This window comes from Pogoniulus pusillus, chromosome 15 (genome assembly GCF_015220805.1).
Source record: "Pogoniulus pusillus isolate bPogPus1 chromosome 15, bPogPus1.pri, whole genome shotgun sequence".
In the NCBI taxonomy this organism is placed as follows: domain Eukaryota; kingdom Metazoa; phylum Chordata; class Aves; order Piciformes; family Lybiidae; genus Pogoniulus; species Pogoniulus pusillus.
In genome coordinates this window covers 2,788,917-2,806,674 of record NC_087278.1, presented here as the reverse complement: position 1 = coordinate 2,806,674, position 17,758 = coordinate 2,788,917, and the positions used below count along the sequence as shown (strand labels likewise).

The 17,758-nt window shown below is 49.1% G+C and overlaps 1 protein-coding gene across 3 annotated transcripts in view; it reads left to right on the top strand.

The window, feature by feature from the left end:
- Positions 1-17,758, top strand: part of CDK17 (cyclin dependent kinase 17) — a 113,901-nt gene that overhangs the window by 81,859 nt on the left and 14,284 nt on the right. For all 3 annotated transcript variants that reach the window (XM_064154957.1, XM_064154956.1, XM_064154958.1), the window contains 5 exons: positions 5,001-5,126; positions 10,515-10,571; positions 14,204-14,318; positions 15,253-15,347; positions 17,125-17,187. In XM_064154957.1, coding sequence (XP_064011027.1) covers positions 5,001-5,126; positions 10,515-10,571; positions 14,204-14,318; positions 15,253-15,347; positions 17,125-17,187 — 456 coding nt within the window. The remainder of the gene's footprint in view (positions 1-5,000; positions 5,127-10,514; positions 10,572-14,203; positions 14,319-15,252; positions 15,348-17,124; positions 17,188-17,758) is intronic.

Below are 17,758 nucleotides of genomic sequence, written 5' to 3'. Positions count from 1 at the left end.
AGAGATTCTTGCCAGTGAGGGTGGTGAGACACTGGAACAAATTGCCCAGCAAGGCTGTGGTTGCCTTCTCCCTGGAGGTGTTCAGAGCCAGGTTGGATGAGGCTTTGAGCAACCTAGTCAAGTGAAAGGTGTCCCTGCCTGTGGCAGGAGGATTGAAACTAGATTGTCTTTAAGGTCTCTTTCCAACCCAAACCATTTTGTGGTTCTATGATAAGATGACTTGGAGATGGCCACAGCTGTGTGAGGGAGCAGAGATGCAGTGTACAAAGCCTGGGGTGGTTAACAGCAGTCACTCCATAAAGGCTTCCCCCTAGGCTTGACAGCCACTTTGAACTGCTGTTCTGGACTGTCTGACATGGTGCTCAGTAATTGAAGCTGAGGGGCAGGAGAAGGAGACATTTGTGGCTGTGGCATTTGACTTGTGCCTCCCAAGCCACTGCTGGGCACACTGAGGTCCATCTTTCCAGTGAGCAGCTGAGTGCCTACCTGCCAGTTAATCAGAGTGTTCAAGAGAAGACTGGATGAGGCACTTAGTGCCATGGCCTAGTGAATTGGATAGGGCTGGGTGATAGGTTGGACTGGATGAGCTTGGAGAAGAGGAGGCTCAGGGCAGAGCTCATTGCTGTGTACAACTGCCCGAAGGGAGGCTGCAGCCAGGTGGGGTTGGGCTCTTCTGCCAGGCAAGCAGCAACAGAACAAGGGGACACAGTCTCAAGCTGTGCCAGGGGAGGTCTAGGCTGGATGTCAGGAGGAAGTCAGAGAGAGTGATTGGCATTGGAATGGGCTGCCCAGAGAGGTGGTGGAGTCACTGTCCCTGGAGGTGTTGAAGCAAAGCCTGGATGAGGCACTTAGTGCCATGGTCTGGTTGATTGGGCAGGGCTGGGTGCTAGGTTGGCCTGGATGATCTTGGAGGTCTCTTCCAACCTGCTTGATTCTATGATTTTTTCTATGCTCTCTTCCAACCTGGTTGATTCTGTGATTCTAATGAGTTCCCTTTTCCACTCTATTTGGGCACAGAGCTTTCACTTTCTCTATTATGCTGTCATTACCTCCTCCCACAAGTCTCCTCACTATCCTCCCATCTTATCTGCATCCCACGGAGCAGGGAGTGACTGCTCAGCCAGGTGCAGGCTTGGCTGATAGCCCACAGAGGAAAGTCTTTCCAGTGAAAGTGATGAGGCACTGGAACAAGTTGCCCAAGGAGGTCACAGATGCTCTCTCCCTGGAGGTGTTCAAGGTCTGGCAGCATGAGGCCTTGAGCATTCTGATCTAGTGGAAGGTGTCCCTGTCAATGCTAGGAGAGTTGGAACTAGATGATCTTCAAGGTCTTTTCCATCCCAAACCAGTCTCTGCATCTATGAGTAAGTGTACTGGCATCAGCTGAGCAAGTTACCTAAGCATCAACAGATTGCCCAGCCTTGAACACTCAGAGTTGGTTGGTGTGGTCCTGCTCTAGCAGGGCTGCTGCTCTGGATGAGCAGGCAGCCAGCAACAGAACAAGGGGACACAGTCTCAAGTTGTGCCAGGGGAAGTATAGGCTGGATGTGAGGAGGAAGTTGTTGTCAGAGAGAGTGATTGGCATTGGAATGGGCTGCCCAGGGAGGTGCTGGAGTTGCCATCCCTGGAGGTGTTGAAGCAAAGCCTGACTGAGGCACTTAGTGCCATGGTCTGGTTGACTGGCTAGGGCTGGGTGCTAGGTTGGGTTGGATGATCTTGGAGGTCTCTTCCAACCTGCTTGATTCTATGATTCTATGATTGTAGTTGACTGGCCAGGGCTGGGTGCTAGGTTGGCCTGGATGATCTTGGAGGTCTCTTCCAACCTGCTTGATTCTGTGAGGTTTTTATGTCTCTTCCAAGCCCTGACACTGTGATTCTCTAGCAAGGTTCTTGCTTTTTAACTTAATCTCACTTAAATTAACTGGGCTTTTCAACTGTGTCAAATTCATGTAATTTTAGCATCCATTTTTTCTCTTTAGCCACTAGGAAATGTGTTTATTTCTCTCATGCACATCCAGAGAGTCCCCTTTCATGTTGCTGTATAGCAGTTAATTAGGATTCCTTTCTTTTCCCCCGGAGGTGACTGCTTCAATTACTGCAAAACCAAGGGGGAATTAAGGTGGTACAGGCAAACAAAACAGAGTCATTTCTGTCTTTCAGGTATTTGGATTTGCAATCTATTGCCTATTTTTAGGGATGATGATAACAAGAAGAAGGTTTGGTGTATGTGACTCTATGTAATCTTACAAATATTTGTGTCTTAAAAGGCTTGAGTGTTAGGTAATGGTTTTAACATGTGGTTTTGAACAAGAAGTCTCGACTTGGCCATCAGTGCACCACAGTCAGATCATGCTTACTGCTAGCTCCCATTATAGTTAGCTCATTCCTCCACTCAGCCAGTTAGAAAATTACCAGTTTGGGGGGAAAAAAAAATGTGAAACACCCAAGCTGAAAATTAGGCCAGAAATTGGAAGCTGCCAGAACAGAGGCATCCTTTTGTTTTCTTGTAATTGAACTTCAAACTGTTAGCCAAAGCTGTCGTCATCTGAGCAGCCTTCCTTTTGTTCAGAGGCAGTCTCAGAGTTCTGTGCAAAGTCAGAAAGGCAGGCACTGATTTTTCCAGTTAGGCAGCAGGCTGACAGAGTTCTGTGCTCTGCAGCCGAGGAGGTGTGAGAAGTGAAAGGAAAACAGGAGGGTCAGCTGCCAGAAGTTAAAGCTCTGCTGGCATCTCTCCAACCCCCCATAGCCAGTGGCCATATGTAGATCAGTTATCTGGGCTGCCTATATAAGGACTTCAGTCCTACCTGAAACTCAGCTCATAGCCAAATTCTGTTGGCTTTTTTAACGTGTTTTTAGCTGATGGGGTTTGGTTTGCTCTGGTGCTGCTCCAGACATGTGCACAGATTATGCATGTCCAAGATCCAAACACATTCTCACCACTGAAAGCTTAGCAAGCTGTCCAACCAAGACCTCAGGTCCTGAAAAATCTGATGATCCAGTTCTTTAGCAGACTAAGCCAATTTAGCTGCTGACTTCCCAGGCTTGCTCTGCTGCCTCTCTTGCCCTCTGTTCAGGCTGTGAGCTTGTCTGACCTTACACTGAACCTGTTTGGAGCACAAAGCTGGCAGGAAGCTGTGCACTTCGCCTGAGATAGTTTCTTGATGATTTAGCATGCTGAAATAGTTCAAAGCTGCTGCTGCAAAGACACAAGTAGAAACACATGGCAAGGCCTGAGGGGAACCCAATCTAGCTGCCAGCCTTGAGGTTAACTTGGGATGCCCAGAACGCAGAGCTGGAGGTGTGGTAGGTAAGACAGAATAGGGGAACATCAGGAAGAGCTTACAGCCCTTAGGTCAGTATTGATTGTCTCCTTGTACTTGGCTTTAGTGAGGCCACAGCTTGAGTGCTGTGTTCAGTTTGGGGCACTGCAATACGAGAGAGATGTGGAGGTGCTGGAGCAGGTCCAGAGGAGGGCAACAGAGCTGGGGGAGGGCTTAGAGGATAAATCTTATGAGGAGCAACTGAAGGAGCTGGGGATGGGTAGTGTGAAACAGAGGAGGCTGAGGGCAGACCTCATTGCTGTCTGCAGCTACCTGAAGGGACATTGTGGAGAGGCTGCTGCTGGGCTCTGCTGACAGCTAACTGGAGACAGAACAAGGAGGGAATGGCCTCAAGCTGAGGCTGGGGAGGTTTAGACTGGACATTAGGAAGAAGTTTTTCACAGGGTGGTCAGGGACTGGAATGAGCTGCCCAGGGAGGTGGTGGAGTCCCCCAGCCTGGCTGTGTTTCAGGGTGGTTTGGATGTGGTGCTTAGGGAGATGGTTTAAGGTGTATCTTGTAGAGTAAGGTTCTAGGTTGGACTTGGTGATCCTGAGAGGCTTTTCCAACCTGGATGTTTCTGTGATTTGGTGATGAAATCTGAGGTCCACCAGCAGACCTGTGGAGTTGCCCTCCTTTGTTGGAAGGAAGTGTGAAAACTGTGGTGGTTGCAGAGCTAGCCTGAGTTCAGGGCAGACTGTTGAGTTTGCTCCTGACTCTGTGTGTGCTGGTTTGAAGCTAGCTAGAATGTTTTGCTGAGAAGAACCAGATGACAGGCTGTGAAAAGAGAAACAGTGGTGATGTCTACTGCACTCCTAGGCTTGCTGAGATGTATAAGAACAAGAATCCAAACATAGATAAGGGAGATGCTCTCTGTCTGGGCTGTGGGCTGCATTTCTCTAACCTAGCCTGCTGTCTCTCTGATTAATCCACCTGCTTCCTAACCCCCCTGGCTGACCCTCCAATCTTTCTTGGGCACAAGGCAATGTCTGGGGTAAGGTAGAGAGGGGTGGGGGAAGGTGGAAGGGCAGTTGAGAGCCCCTCCTGGGGACTCAGGTTTGTGGGAGGGCTGTTGTGTTTCTGTATTGCCTTTTGCCTTGTATATTCCTGTGTATAACTGTCTATACTGTAACTATCTGCTTGTATATTGTGCTAAGCTGCAAATGTAAAAGCTTCATTCACATTTCCAGAGCTGGCTGAGTCTAGTCTGGGTGATTTCCAAAGGGGGGAAGATGGAGCAAACCAGCACAGTGTGATTGACCTGGATGAACTCCTGTAACCAAGGAACAGCTCCTGCTGCTTTGGAAATCACTTCCCATTTTTGTGACTCTGGCTGTGTTGCCCTTTCAGCTCTGTGGTAGTTCACAGATTCATAGAATGGTTTGGGTCAGAGGGGACCTTAAAGATCATCCAGTTGCAGCCTCCCTGCTGTGGGCAAGAACACCTTCCACCAGTCCAGGTTGCTCAAGGCCGTCTCCAAGCTGACCTTGAACACCTCCAGGGAGTGAGCATCCACAACCTCCCTGGGCAACCTGTGCCTCACCACCCTCACTGCAAAGAATTTCTAACCTCCAGCCTAAATCTCCACTCCTCAAGCTGGAGCCAGCAAGGCTACAGGTGTTAGGATGTTTCAGGAAGCCCTGAACTCTGCTTGACTCTTCTCCTTTTAACATCCTTTGCTGCAGGATTTGAACAAGCGTTTGTCCCTGCCTGCTGACATCAGGATACCTGATGGCTACCTGGAAAAGCTGCAGATCAACAGCCCCCCCTTTGACCAGCCCATGAGTCGGCGTTCTAGGAGAGCATCACTGGTGAGTGCAACACATCTGACCTGCTAAAGCACCCCATTGATGTGCTAATGTCCTGAGCTTCAGTGGGCACTCAGCAGCATGCACTGAGGAATTTCAGTCTTTCTTCAATTTTCCTGCTGCAGACCTGGCCCTGTCATTTCTCAGCACAGGCCTTTCTCACCCATTGAGATGGATGGCTAAAAGGATTCCAAAAGAACAGACTTAAATCCTTTGCCTTTTTGGAGCAGGGATGATCTCTCTGAGCATATAGGCCACACATAGTCTTAGGTCAAGGCCAAAGCTCTGGTGATAAAGTAGGAAGGTCATAATGCAGCATAATATTTTGTAGGCTGAAGCTGAGGCAGCAGTGCCCAGGTGGGCAGCAGAGCCAGTGGCATCCTGGGCTGGCTCAGGAGCAGTGTGGGCAGCAGCACAAGGGAGGTTATGTGCCCCTGTGCTCAGCACTGCTCAGGCCACCCCTGCAGTGCTGTGTCCAGTTCTGGGCTCCTCCATTGCAGGGAGATGTTGAGGTGCTGGAAGGTGTTTGGAGAAGGGCAGCAAGGCTGGGGAGGGGCCTGGAGCAGAGCCCTGTGAGGAGAGGCTGAGGGAGCTGGGGGTGTGCAGCCTGCAGCAGAGGAGGCTCAGGGCGGAGCTTATTGCTGCCTGCAGCTGCCTGCAGGGAGGCTGTAGCCAGGTGGGGTTGGGCTCTGCTGCCAGGCAACCAGCACCAGAAGAAGAGGACACAGTCTCAAGCTGTGCCAGGGGAGGTCTAGGCTGGATGTGAGGAGGAAGTTGTTGGCAGAGAGAGTGATTGGCATTGGAATGGGCTGCCCAGGGAGGTGGTGGAGTCACCATCTCTGGAGGTGCTGAAGCAAAACCTGGATGAGGCATTTAGTGCCATGGTCTGGTTGATTGTCTAGGGCTGGGTGCTAGGTTGGCCTGGATGATCTTGGAGCTCTCTTCCAACCTGGTCGATTCTATGATTCTGGTATTCTATTTAGACTCTGGCATAGATTGCCTAGGGAGGGTTGTGGATGCCTCCTCCCTGGAGGTGTTCAAGGCCAGGCTGGATGAGGCCTTTAGCAGCTGAGTCTAGTTGAGAGGCATCCCTGCCCATGGATGGCATGGGGAGGGTTGGAGCAGATAGGTGACCTCTGAGGTCCCTTCCAGCCTAAGCCATTCTGTGATTCTCTGCTCAGACACCAGTGAAGTACCTGTTCTGTAGAACTTTCTCAGTGTAATCCTGGGCAGATTCAGCCTGGATGTGAGGAGGAAATTCTTCAGCATCAGAGTGGTCAGAGGCTGGAATGGGTTGCCCAGGGAGGTGGTTGAGGCCCCATGGCTGGAGGTGTTTCAGGCCAGGCTGGCTGAGGCTGTGTGCAGCCTGCTCTAGGGAAGGGTGTCCCTGGGCATGGCAGAGGGGTTGGAACTAGATCCTTGTGGTCCCTTCCACCCTGCCTGATTCTGTGACTCTGTGATTCTTTGTTTGAAGGCTGGGGAGGATGCTACCCTGTTATCTCTAGGCTTTCTAAATGCCCTTGCCCCTTTAAAGCTGAGCCCTGAGAGCAGTTGGCTTTCTCTCTAGAGGAGACAGGCAGAATAAGAGTGCCCTCTAATGAATATGAGCTGTGCATGGAATCAGCTTGCAGGGCTTAACAATGCCAAAGGAAACCTACCAGCAGTGCTGTGGTATGCAGGCACGCATTTACTGCCTTGGCATTCCATGATTTCAAACTAAGCTTTGAGAAACAAAAAGACAGTTCAAGGGCTTAATATTCTGAGATTGCCTTTGTTGCAGTCTGTTAATTACAGTAGATGGCTGTTGTGCTCTGCTTCAAAGGCAAGTCTCTTTCCAAGGCTCAGTTAAGAATCAAAGTAGAAAAGAAGCCTATAAAAAGTATCAAGTGAGGACCTGTTCTGCTTCAGTTCTGGTGCTTTGCTCTGCAAAGCAAGGAGAGTAATTGTGTTTTGTGTCTACATGTACTGCATGCAAGTGCCATAGGTGTAACTCTTGCCATTAGAGGTAAGAGACCAAAAATAGAGTGCCTCAGTGTGTCTGTGTAAATCAAACTAGACAGATAATGTATTTCACCCAAAACCAACCCCTGAGTGGTTCAGAAATGGTTCTGAAGGAAAAGGCTGAGGAGTATAAAAATGGCTTTTGTTCTTGTGCTTGATAGGCAGGCACAGTATGATTAAAATTAACCCTATTGAAAGGCAGCTGTTGAAGATTCTGTGATTAGGGTGGATTTTTGGGTTCTTTGGTTGGGATGAGACTGGACAAGGCCAAGTGCAGAGTTCTGCATTTTGCCCACAACAACCCCAAGCAGCACTACAGGCTGGGGCCAGAGTGGCTGAGAGCAGCCAGGCAGAGAGGGAGCTGGGGGTGCTGGCAGAGAGGAGCTGCAGAGGAGGCAGCAGTGTGCCCAGGTGGGCAGCAGAGCCAATGGCATCCTGGGCTGGCTCAGGAGCAGTGTGGGCAGCAGCACAAGGGAGGTTCTTGTGCCCCTGTGCTCAGCACTGCTCAGGCCACCCCTGCAGTGCTGTGTCCAGTTCTGGGCTCTTGAATTGCAGAGAGATGTTGAGGTGCTGGAAGGTGTTTGGAGAAGGGCAGCAAGGCTGGGGAGGGGCCTGGAGCACAGCCCTGTGAGGAGAGGCTGAGGGAGCTGGGGGTGTGCAGCCTGCAGCAGAGGAGGCTCAGGGCAGAGCTCATTGCTGTCTGCAACTACCTGAATGGAGGCTGTAGCCAGGTGGGGTTGGGCTCTGCTGCCAGGCAAGCAGCAACAGAAGAAGGGGACACAGTCTCAAGTTGTGCCAGGGCAGGTCTAGGCTGGATGTTGTTAGGAAGTTCCTGCCAGAGAGAGTGATTGGCATTGGAATGGGCTGCCCAGGGAGGTGGTGGAGTGCCCATGGCTGGAGGTGTTGAATCCAATCCTGGCTGGGGCACTTAGTGCTATGGTCTGGTTGGTTGGGCAGGGCTGGGTGCTAGGTTGGACTGGCTGAGCTTGGATCTCTCTTCCAGCCTGCTTGATTCATGATTCTGTGAATATCTCTCCTCTGTATGTAGGCCATGCTGTGTGATTTTACTGGCTAAAGGTGATGCTAAGTCTCTTAATCTTGATGAACAAGGTTCAGGTTTCTCAGAAGTCAGGGTTCCAGACTGCCTGGCAGTACCAAGGTCAGTAGTTAGGAGTTCTCCTTCAGTTTCTCCTGGGTAGTAAGCAGCCTATCTTTATAATTCTGATACCATCTAATAGTCACTTGAAGACATGGTTAAGTAGGTCAAAATGCACTTTACTGACATTGTACCTGCAGCAGTGGTATGCTTAAAATCTCACAAGGGTTGTCAAATGCCAGCCCTGCTGGCATGCTGAGGTAAACTGCTTGGCTTGAACAAGCTCCTGGACGTGCTTGATGGTGAAGTCTCCTTTTACATACTGCAATTCTAACACATTTAATAGGGCAGAATTACTTTTAATACTTGACAGTGTAACTGTGTGCCCCCTTTTTTTCTCTTAGCTATGGCAAAGACCTTTGCAGACAAAATCTTACACTTACTTCAGATGTATTTTCATGCATTTGTTCTGAAAACTGAGTGTTAATGCCACTTTTTTATCCATGCAGCTTTCTTATGCCTTCAGACTGTGTTGATGTCAAATCTTAATACAGTTAGCAGTATTCACATGGTGCTGCTCCCATGAAATAATAGACAACCTTAATACCCATCAGACTTTTAGGAACCAGTCAACATATTCTGATGTATGTACAAGGTCTGCAGCTGGGTTGGAGGAAAGCCAAGCACAAATCCAGGCTGGGCAGTGAGTGGCTGGAGAGCAGCCCTGAGGAGAGGGACTTTGGGGTGCTGCTGTAGGAGAAGCTCAGCAGGAGCCAGCAGTGTGCACTTGCAGCCCAGAAAGCCAAGCAGAGCCTGGGCTGCAGCAGCAGAAGTGTGGCCAGCAGGGCCAGGGAGGGGATTCTCCCCCTCTGCTGTGCTCTGCTCTGCTGAGACCCCACCTGGAGTCCTGCATCCAGCTCTGGAGCCCCTGGGACAAGAGGGATGTGGAGATGCTGGAGAGTGTCCAGAGCAGGGCCAGGAGGATGCTCAGAGGCTGCAGCAGCTCTGCTGTGAGCACAGCCTGAAAGAGTTGGGGCTGTGCAGGCTGGAGCAGAGGAGGCTCCCAGGGGACCTTCTTGTGGCCTTCCAGGATCTGATAGGGGCCTACAAAAAAAAGCTGGGGAGGGACTTTTGAGGCCCTCAGGGAGTGACAGGACTGGGGATAATGGAGCAAAGCTGGAGGAGGGGAGATTCACAGTGGAGATGAGGAGGAAGTTGTTGAGCAGGAGAGTGGTGAGAGGCTGGAATGGGTTGCCCAGGGAGGTGGTTGAGGCCCCATGGCTGGAGGTGTTTGAGGCCAGGCTGGCTGAGGCTGTGTGCAGCCTGCTCTAGGGTAGGGTGTCCCTGGGCATGGCAGGGGGGTTGGAACTGGCTGCTCCTTGTGCTCCCTTCCAACCCTGCCTGATTCTCTGTGGACACAGGTGCAAGCAGCTACTCTGAAGTCAAATCTCTGAGGTGTTGGAGGGAGGAGATGATGCTAGGGAGAAAACCTGTATTTTTTTGTCTTAGTGTAAAGCAAACCCCCATGAAGCCTGTGGATTTGGGGCTTTGTCAGGGTCCAGGTTTTACATATCTACTTTACACACAAAGCTTTGGTGTGATTGACAGTGGTCTTAGATGAAAATAGTTGTAAGAGGTAAGTATTACTCCTAGTGGATCTGAACAGGAAAAGAGCAATGACCTTACAGTCTTCAGAGAGCAATGTTCTATAGGTGGACAGGGCCTCCTGGTTTGCACTGCAGAGCTAAGCTGGTGACAAAGAAGAGAAGGTGAATAGATCCAAGTAAAACATACAAAGATTTGATGTTATGAGTCATGAAACACAAATTGTGGAGACAAAGCTGAAGCCTGTGGAAAAATGGTGTGGGGGTATTTCACTGGCAGGGTTTCAGACTGAAAAGCATCACAAGTTCAGGATGGGAGAGGAAAGCTGGAGCTGAGATCTTGAACATAGCAGGTAAATTGTTTTGAAAGAGGCAGCATCATAAGGCTGTACTAAGAGATTACTTCTGTGCTTTTAAGCTATAATATCAGGAGCAATCAGATCAAAAGAGTGGAGAAGACCACAGTAAGAGGGTTCAGAAGTGAAGTTTTGATCTAAGGCTAAGAGGCTGAGCATTAGGCTTGGATGCTGGGAAGATTTATGCCTTTGCTTTTAAAGCATCAGAATCCTGCAGTCTTTGGTCAGGTCCTGTCAGGTATTTTTCTGAATCAGAGTTTATCTTGCTGGTTAAATGATGTCTAAATGAAATGATGAGTTTCAGTGATTGATTTTCCATTTCTTTTCATTGCAGTCAGAAATTGGATTTGGAAAGATGGAAACCTATATCAAGTTAGAAAAGCTTGGAGAGGTATGTATGGCTTCCCTTTGAAATGGTTACTGCCTTGGAGTCGTCGTCCCTGGGGCAGTTCAAGGCAAGGTTGGATGTGGCACTTGGTGCCATGGTCTAGCCTTGGGCACTGTGGTAAAGGGTTGGACTTGATGATCTGTGAGGTCTCTTCCAACCTTGGTGATACTGTGATACTGTGATACTGTGACAGTGTCTCATGGGAAACTTCACACAAGTGTTAGCTGAACGTCTCCAGAGCTCTCACCATCCCCACTCATTTCATCTTCTCAGTAAACCTAATGTCTTCATCATGTTGTGACAAGGTCACTGATGTTCTGTGCACACAGAGTAAGTAGGAGCACCATCACTGAGCAGGAGAAGAGCAAGGCTTCTTAGCCAGTGCTCTGTGACTGGAAGCTGACCAATGTGATTCCCATCCACAAGAAGGTCAAAAGGAGGAGCCAGAAAACTACAGAGCTGTCAGCCTGACCTCAGTGCCAGGCAAGGTCATGGAACAGGTCATCTTGAGTGCCATCACAGAGCACCTACAGCATGGCCAAGGGATCAGGCCCAGCCAGCATGGCCTTAGGAAGGGCAGGTCCTGCCTCACCAACCTGATCTCCTTTTATGATCAGGTTCCTGCCTGGTGAATGTGGGGCAGGCTATGGATGGAGTCTACCTGGACTGCAGCAAAGCCTTTGACACTGTCTGCCACAAGAAGCTCCTAGCCAAGCTGGCAGCTCATGGCTTGGACAGATTCACTCTGTGCTGGGTCAAGAACTGGCTGGATGGCAGAGCCCAGAGAGTGGTGGTGAATGGGGCCACATCCAGTTGGCAGCTGGCACTAGTGGTGTGCCCCAGGGATCAGTGCTGGTCATAGTCCTGTTCAATGTCTTTATTGATGATCTGGAGCAGGGGATTGTGTCCAGCATCAGTAAGTTTGCAGATGACAGCAATCTAGGAGCAGGTGTTGATCTGTTGGAGAGTAGGAGAGCCCTGCAGAGGGACCTGGCCAGGCTGCATGGGTGAGCAGAGGCCAATGGGATGAGATTTAACAAGGATGAGTGCAGGGTTCTGCACTTTGGTCACAGCAACCCCAAGCAGCACTCCAGGCTGGGGACAGAGTGGCTGAGAGCCATCCACTGTCACAAAGTAAAACTTTAGGATAGGCAAGATCTGGATATAAATTCTCAGAACTCCACAAAGGAACTTTCTCTTTACATGTCCCTATTTTAATTATTAAAAATGTTGTTTATATTCCAGGCTTAAGGTCTATGGCTGTTCAAGGCAGGATTGGACATGGCACTTGGTGCCATGGTCTGGCCTTGAGCTCCGTGGTAAAGGGTTGGACTTGATGATCTATGAGGTCTCTTCCAACCTTGATGATACTGTGATACTGTGCTACTGTGATCAATGTTTGCACATACCTTAAGGGTGGGTGTAAAGAAGAAGGGGCCAGGCTCTTTTCCCTCGTGTGCTGTGATAGGATGAGGGGCAGTGGACACAAACTGGAACCCAGGAGGTTCCACCACAACTTGAGGAGAAACATCTTTGCTGTTAGGGTGTGCTGGAGCACTGGAACAGGCTGCCCAGGGTGGTTGTGGAGTCTCCTTCTCTGGAGGCTTTCAAGACCAGTCTGGAGACGTTTCCTGTGTGATCTGCCATAGCTGGTGCTGCTCTGGCAGGGAGTTAGGACTCCAGAGGTCCCTTCCAGCCCCTGCCATTCTGTGACTGCAGAGGGCAGCAGGACTGGTCATTGTCTCTGCTGTGAGTACTGCAGCTAGTCCTCAGTTTGCAGCATTTCTGTTTCCAAGCACATTTATCCTCTGCTTTGCCTGCAGTACTTGTTAGATCACACACAGTATCATCATCAGGGTTGGAAGAGACCTCACAGATCATCAAGTCCAACCCTTTACCACAGAGCTCAAGGCCAGACCATGGCACCAAGTGCCACGTCCAGTCCTGCCTTGAACAGCTCCAGGGACGGTGACTCCACCACCTCCCCGGGCAGCCCATTCCAGTGCCCAATGACTCTCTCAGTGAAGAACTTTCTCCTCACCTCAAGCCTAAGATGGATCACTGGCCCTGGCACGACCTTGTGTGTCTTTGGAAGGATGTTAATCTGGGAGCTAGCAAGTCAGAGCTGCAGGTTTAGCTTATCTCACTGGCTTACAAACTGCAATGGACAAGAGCAAGTGTGGGCTGTAGCCTGGGGCAATTCCTGTGACTTTGGTGCTTTCTCTTTGCAGTTGCTGGGGTTAGATGGACCTGCTTGCTGGTTTGTCAGATTTTCTTGTCCTTATGCAAGATGCCTTGAGAGTTTTCAATCTCTTGCTCTCTAAGGAGAAGAAGTGAAATAAAATTGAGAAGGCTTCCTAATATTTACTGTTCATTACCTCAACCAAAACGAAACCTTGAGGACTGCCCCTCCCTGGGCTTTGCAGCCCCCAGAAACATCACTGCAGGGAAATCTGAGCTAGTTTTAATCAAACAGAGACTTTCAGCAGGGTAAATGATCCCAGCAGTGAACTCAGTGACCCTAATGCTACCTGATCTGACTACTTTGGTAGCTGTGTGGTGTGTAGTTTTCCAGGTAGAGTTCATGAGTGTGATGGTTTGGGTGTTACCTGCCCCCCCCCACACACACTTAAGAAAATCACCCAGACTAGACTCAGCCACTCTGGAAATTGGATGAAGCTTTGTATTTACAGCTTAGCACAAGATACAAGCAGGCATTTACAATCTATAGACAGCTATAGACAAGTTAAAAAGCAATACAGAAACACAACAGCCCTCCCAGAAACCAGAGTCCCCAGGAGGGGGTCCTAACCACCTTTCCACCTTCTTCCCACCCCTCTACCTTTCCCCAGACTTTGCCTTATGTTCAAGGTGAGTTTGGAGGGTCAGTCAGGGGGGTTAGGAAGCAGAAGGATTAGTCAGACAGCAAGGTAGGTTAGAGAGAGAAGTGCAGCCCAAAAGCCAGAGAGCAAACTCTCTTATCTATGTTTATGTTCTTGTTTTTATCCATCTCAGCAAGCCTAGGAGTACAGTAGACATCACCACTGTTTCCTCTTCACATCCTTTAGTCTGATTCTTCTCACCAAAATATCCCAGCTGCAATGCCATTGGAATGGGCTGCCCAGGGAGGTGGCGGAGTCTCCATCTCTGGAGGTGTTCAGGAGAAGACTGGATGAGGCACTTAGTGCCATGGTCTAGTTGATTGGATAGGGCTGGGTGCTAGGTTGGACTGGATGAGCTTGGAGGTCTCTTCCAACCTGGTTGATTCTATGCTGGTCTAGTTTGGCTAGGGCTGGGTGCTAGGTTGGACTGGATGATCTTAGAGGTCTCTTCCAACCTGGTTGATTCTATGGTGGTCTAGCTTGGATAGGGCTGGATGCTAGGTTGGACTGGATGATCTTAGAGGTCTCTTCCAACCTGGTTGATTCTATGATTCAGTGTGCATCCCTTGTGACTTCTGTGTCTTCAACACTACGCTTACAAAACTCATTTGTGGTTTAACATACATCAGAAGAAGACAACTTAGAAACTCTGCCTGAGACCCATTGGACAGAAGTTTGTATTTTCCTTTTTCTAACTTAACCTTTCACTGAAGGAACAGCTTGCCAAAGTTTGCTTCTTTTCCCATTCTCTAGGGTACTTATGCAACAGTTTATAAGGGGAGAAGTAAATTGACAGAGAACCTGGTGGCTCTGAAAGAAATCCGCCTGGAACATGAAGAGGGAGCACCATGCACAGCCATAAGAGAAGGTGATCACTGGCTTCTGGGTTTTCTTCACTCCTTAGAACTTCAGGTTTTCTTTCTCACCAAGATACTGTTGGTACTTGGGAATACACAGGCCAGGTGGGAGATCAATGAAGTTGCAATTGGTTTTAATGTGACTTTAGGTGTATTGAGAGTTAATGTTCCAAATGTATTTACTACATGTGAATATCAACTTATGTGTTCTCAAGTGCAGTAGTGTGAATGGTTGATGATCAGTGAGTAGCTTTCAGGGCCACAAAAATCATCAGGGGAGCAGGAACACCTCTCTTATAAGGACAGGCTGGGAGAGTTGGGGCTGTTCAGCCTGGAGAAGAGAAGGCTCCAGGGAGAGCTTAGAGCTAAATTTCAGCATTTGAAGGGGACCTACAGGAAGGCTGGGGAGGGCCTGTTTGGAAGGGCTTGGAGTGATAGGATGAAGTGCAATGGTTTAAAACTGGAGCAGAGCAGATTTAGATTGGACCTTAGGAAGAAGCTCTTTACAGTGAGAGTGGTGAAGCACTCAGGTTGCTCAGAGATGTGTTTAAGGCCCCATGCGTGGAGACATTCAAGGTCAAACTCGATGGGATCCTGAGCAGTCTGATCTAGCTGGAGGTTCCCCTGCTCACTGCAGCAGGGGGGTTGGACAAGGTGACCTCTGAGTTTCCCTTCCAACCCAGTGCATTCTGTGATTCAGAATACATCTTAACAAATGAATCCTTCTGCCTGAAGTGCATAGCTGAGGAAATACTGAGTTTGTTACTCAAATATCTGTTTGGTCTGTTGATTAAAGACCTTTCTTACTAACTTCATCTGCATTAAGTTCTTTAAAACAGCTTTTGAATTGGAAAAATCCAAAGCTATTATGTGTGAACTTGGTAGAAATGCAGTTACCACTCCTGTCTTTTACATTCATCTTCTGCTTGCCACTCTCTTTTGCAGTGTCATTATTAAAAGACCTGAAGCATGCCAATATTGTCACCTTACATGACATTGTGCACACAGACAAGTCTCTGACTCTCGTCTTTGAATACCTGGTAAGGGCTTGGAAAAAGTGGTGAGCTTCACATTCCATTGATTGTTTCTAAGGAAAACAAACCTAGGAGAAGGAAGAAAAAAGTCCTGGGACTGTTACAGTTTTCTCCTGCATCTGGAATTAACTCTGCTGAAAGTGAGAAATTTGTGTTTGGCTCTTAAATTGCTGTAAGTTAGCAAATGCTGTCCTGGTGGTTTCAGTGAGAGCAGTCAGTGGTGACCTTCCTGAGCCAACTGTCAACTTGGACCAAACTGGTGAACTGTAAAAAAGCACAATGGCACCATTATGATTTCCCATTGGAATGGGCTGCCCAGGGAGGTGGTGGAGTCACCATCCCTGGAAGTGTTCAAGAAAAGCCTGGATGAGGCACTTAGTGCCATGGTCTGGTTGACTGGCTAGGGCTGGGGGATAGGTTGGCCTGGATGAGGTTGGAGGTCTCTTCCAACCTGGTTGATTCTATGATTCTATGATTCATTTGTTACTCAAATGATGCTTTCCTGATGCAGCTTTTTATGGTGCATACTTTGTGTGTTGATGAACAAAAGATCTTGTGATGATAAAAGTATCTTGGGGATGCTTTTTATGATGCAACTCTGGCAGGTTAGCTAAGGACAAAAGAATACTTCAAAGCAGACAGCACATCCCATTGTTTTGTAGCAACCTCTTCAAGCAAGAGAGTCTCTTTTTCCCCCTCCCTCTTCTCAAGTTGTGCCATGGGAGGTCTAGGCTGAATGTTAGGAGGAGGTTGTTGCCAGAGAGAGTGATTAGCATTGCAATGGGCTGCCCAGGGAGGTGGTGGAGTCTCTGTCCCTGGAGGCATTCAAGAAGAGAGGATGAGGCACTTAGTGCCATGGTCTGTTTGACTGGATAGGGCTGGGTGCTAGGTTGGACTGGATGATCTTGGAGGTCTCTTCCAACCTGCTTGATTCTGTCATTCTATGATCCCCCCAAGCAACACAGCCAAATGACCTTTAAACACACACAGAGTTGATAACTCCACCACCTCCCTGGGCAGCACCTGATAGGTTGGACTGGATGAGCTTGGAGGTCTCTTCCAGCCTGGTTGATTCTGTGATTGAACTGTGCAGAGTTGCATCTCTCACCATGTGGTTTAGTGGCCACAGTGATGTTAGGTCAGTGTTTGGGCTTGATCTTAGAGGTTCAGGTCAGTGTTTGGACTTGATCTTAGAGGTCCAGGTCAGTGTTTAGACTTGATCTTAGAGGTCCAGGTCAGTGTTTGGACTTGATGTTAGAGGTCTTTCAAAACAAAGCTTGGATGAGGCACTTAGTGCCATGGTCTGGTTGATTGGACAGAGTTGGGAGCTAGGTTGGACTGGATGAGCTTGGAGGTCTCTTCCAACCTGCTTGATTCTATGATTCTATGAAAACAGTTCTAGGATTGTGAACTCACTTTATATGCTGGAATATAGTAAGCATCATAAGAGGTGAAGAAAGACTCCACTCCCAGTGTAAGTGAAGTCTGTAGCAATCTCATAAAATGCAGTGACAGACACAAGATGGAGGAGAAGAGAGCAGCAAATCATGTCTGAGATGATGCAGTTTGCTGCAAAATGGGAATTTGGTCCTCTGGAAAGGCAGAGTTTTCTACATCCTCAGGCTTTCAGGTTGTCTGTCACTGAGCACCTTTTGCAGACAACTCCTTGTTCATCAGGATACTCTTTTGTTTATCAAGAACTCTTTTGGTTCTGAAAAGAGTTAATATTCATCTGATCTCCTGTCCTTGTTTTTACTGAGCAGTGTTGGTGATGTTTTGACAGGACAAAGATCTGAAGCAGTACATGGATGACTGTGGGAACATCATGAGTATGCACAATGTGAAGGTGAGTGGTTTTAGTGACAGTGGCCACCTTCTAGCTTTCTCTTTTCCAAGTTTCTCTGTTCTGGTAATCAGGAGCTACATGGTTCAGGGCTTAAGAAACAAAGGAGAAACCTGCAGAGGGACCTGGACAGGCTGCATGGGTGGGCAGAGGCCAATGGGATGAGATTGAACAAGGCCAAGGGCAGGGTTCTACACTTCGGCCACAACAACCCCAAGCAGCACTGCAGGCTGGGGCCAGAGTGGCTGAGAGCAGCCAGGCAGACAGGGAGCTGGGGGTGCTGGCAGAGAGGAGCTGCAGAGGAGGCAGCAGTGCCCAGGTGGGCAGCAGAGCCAATGGCATCCTGGGCTGGCTCAGGAGCAGTGTGGGCAGCAGGACAAGGGAGGTTCTTGTGCCCCTGTGCTCAGCACTGCTCAGGCCACTCCTGCAGTGCTGTGTCCAGTTCTGGGCTCCTCCATTGCAGAGAGATGTTGAGGTGCTGGAAGGTGTTTGGAGAAGGGCAGCAAGGCTGGGGAGGGGCCTGGAGCACAGCCCTGTGAGGAGAGGCTGAGGGAGCTGGGGGTGTGCAGCCTGC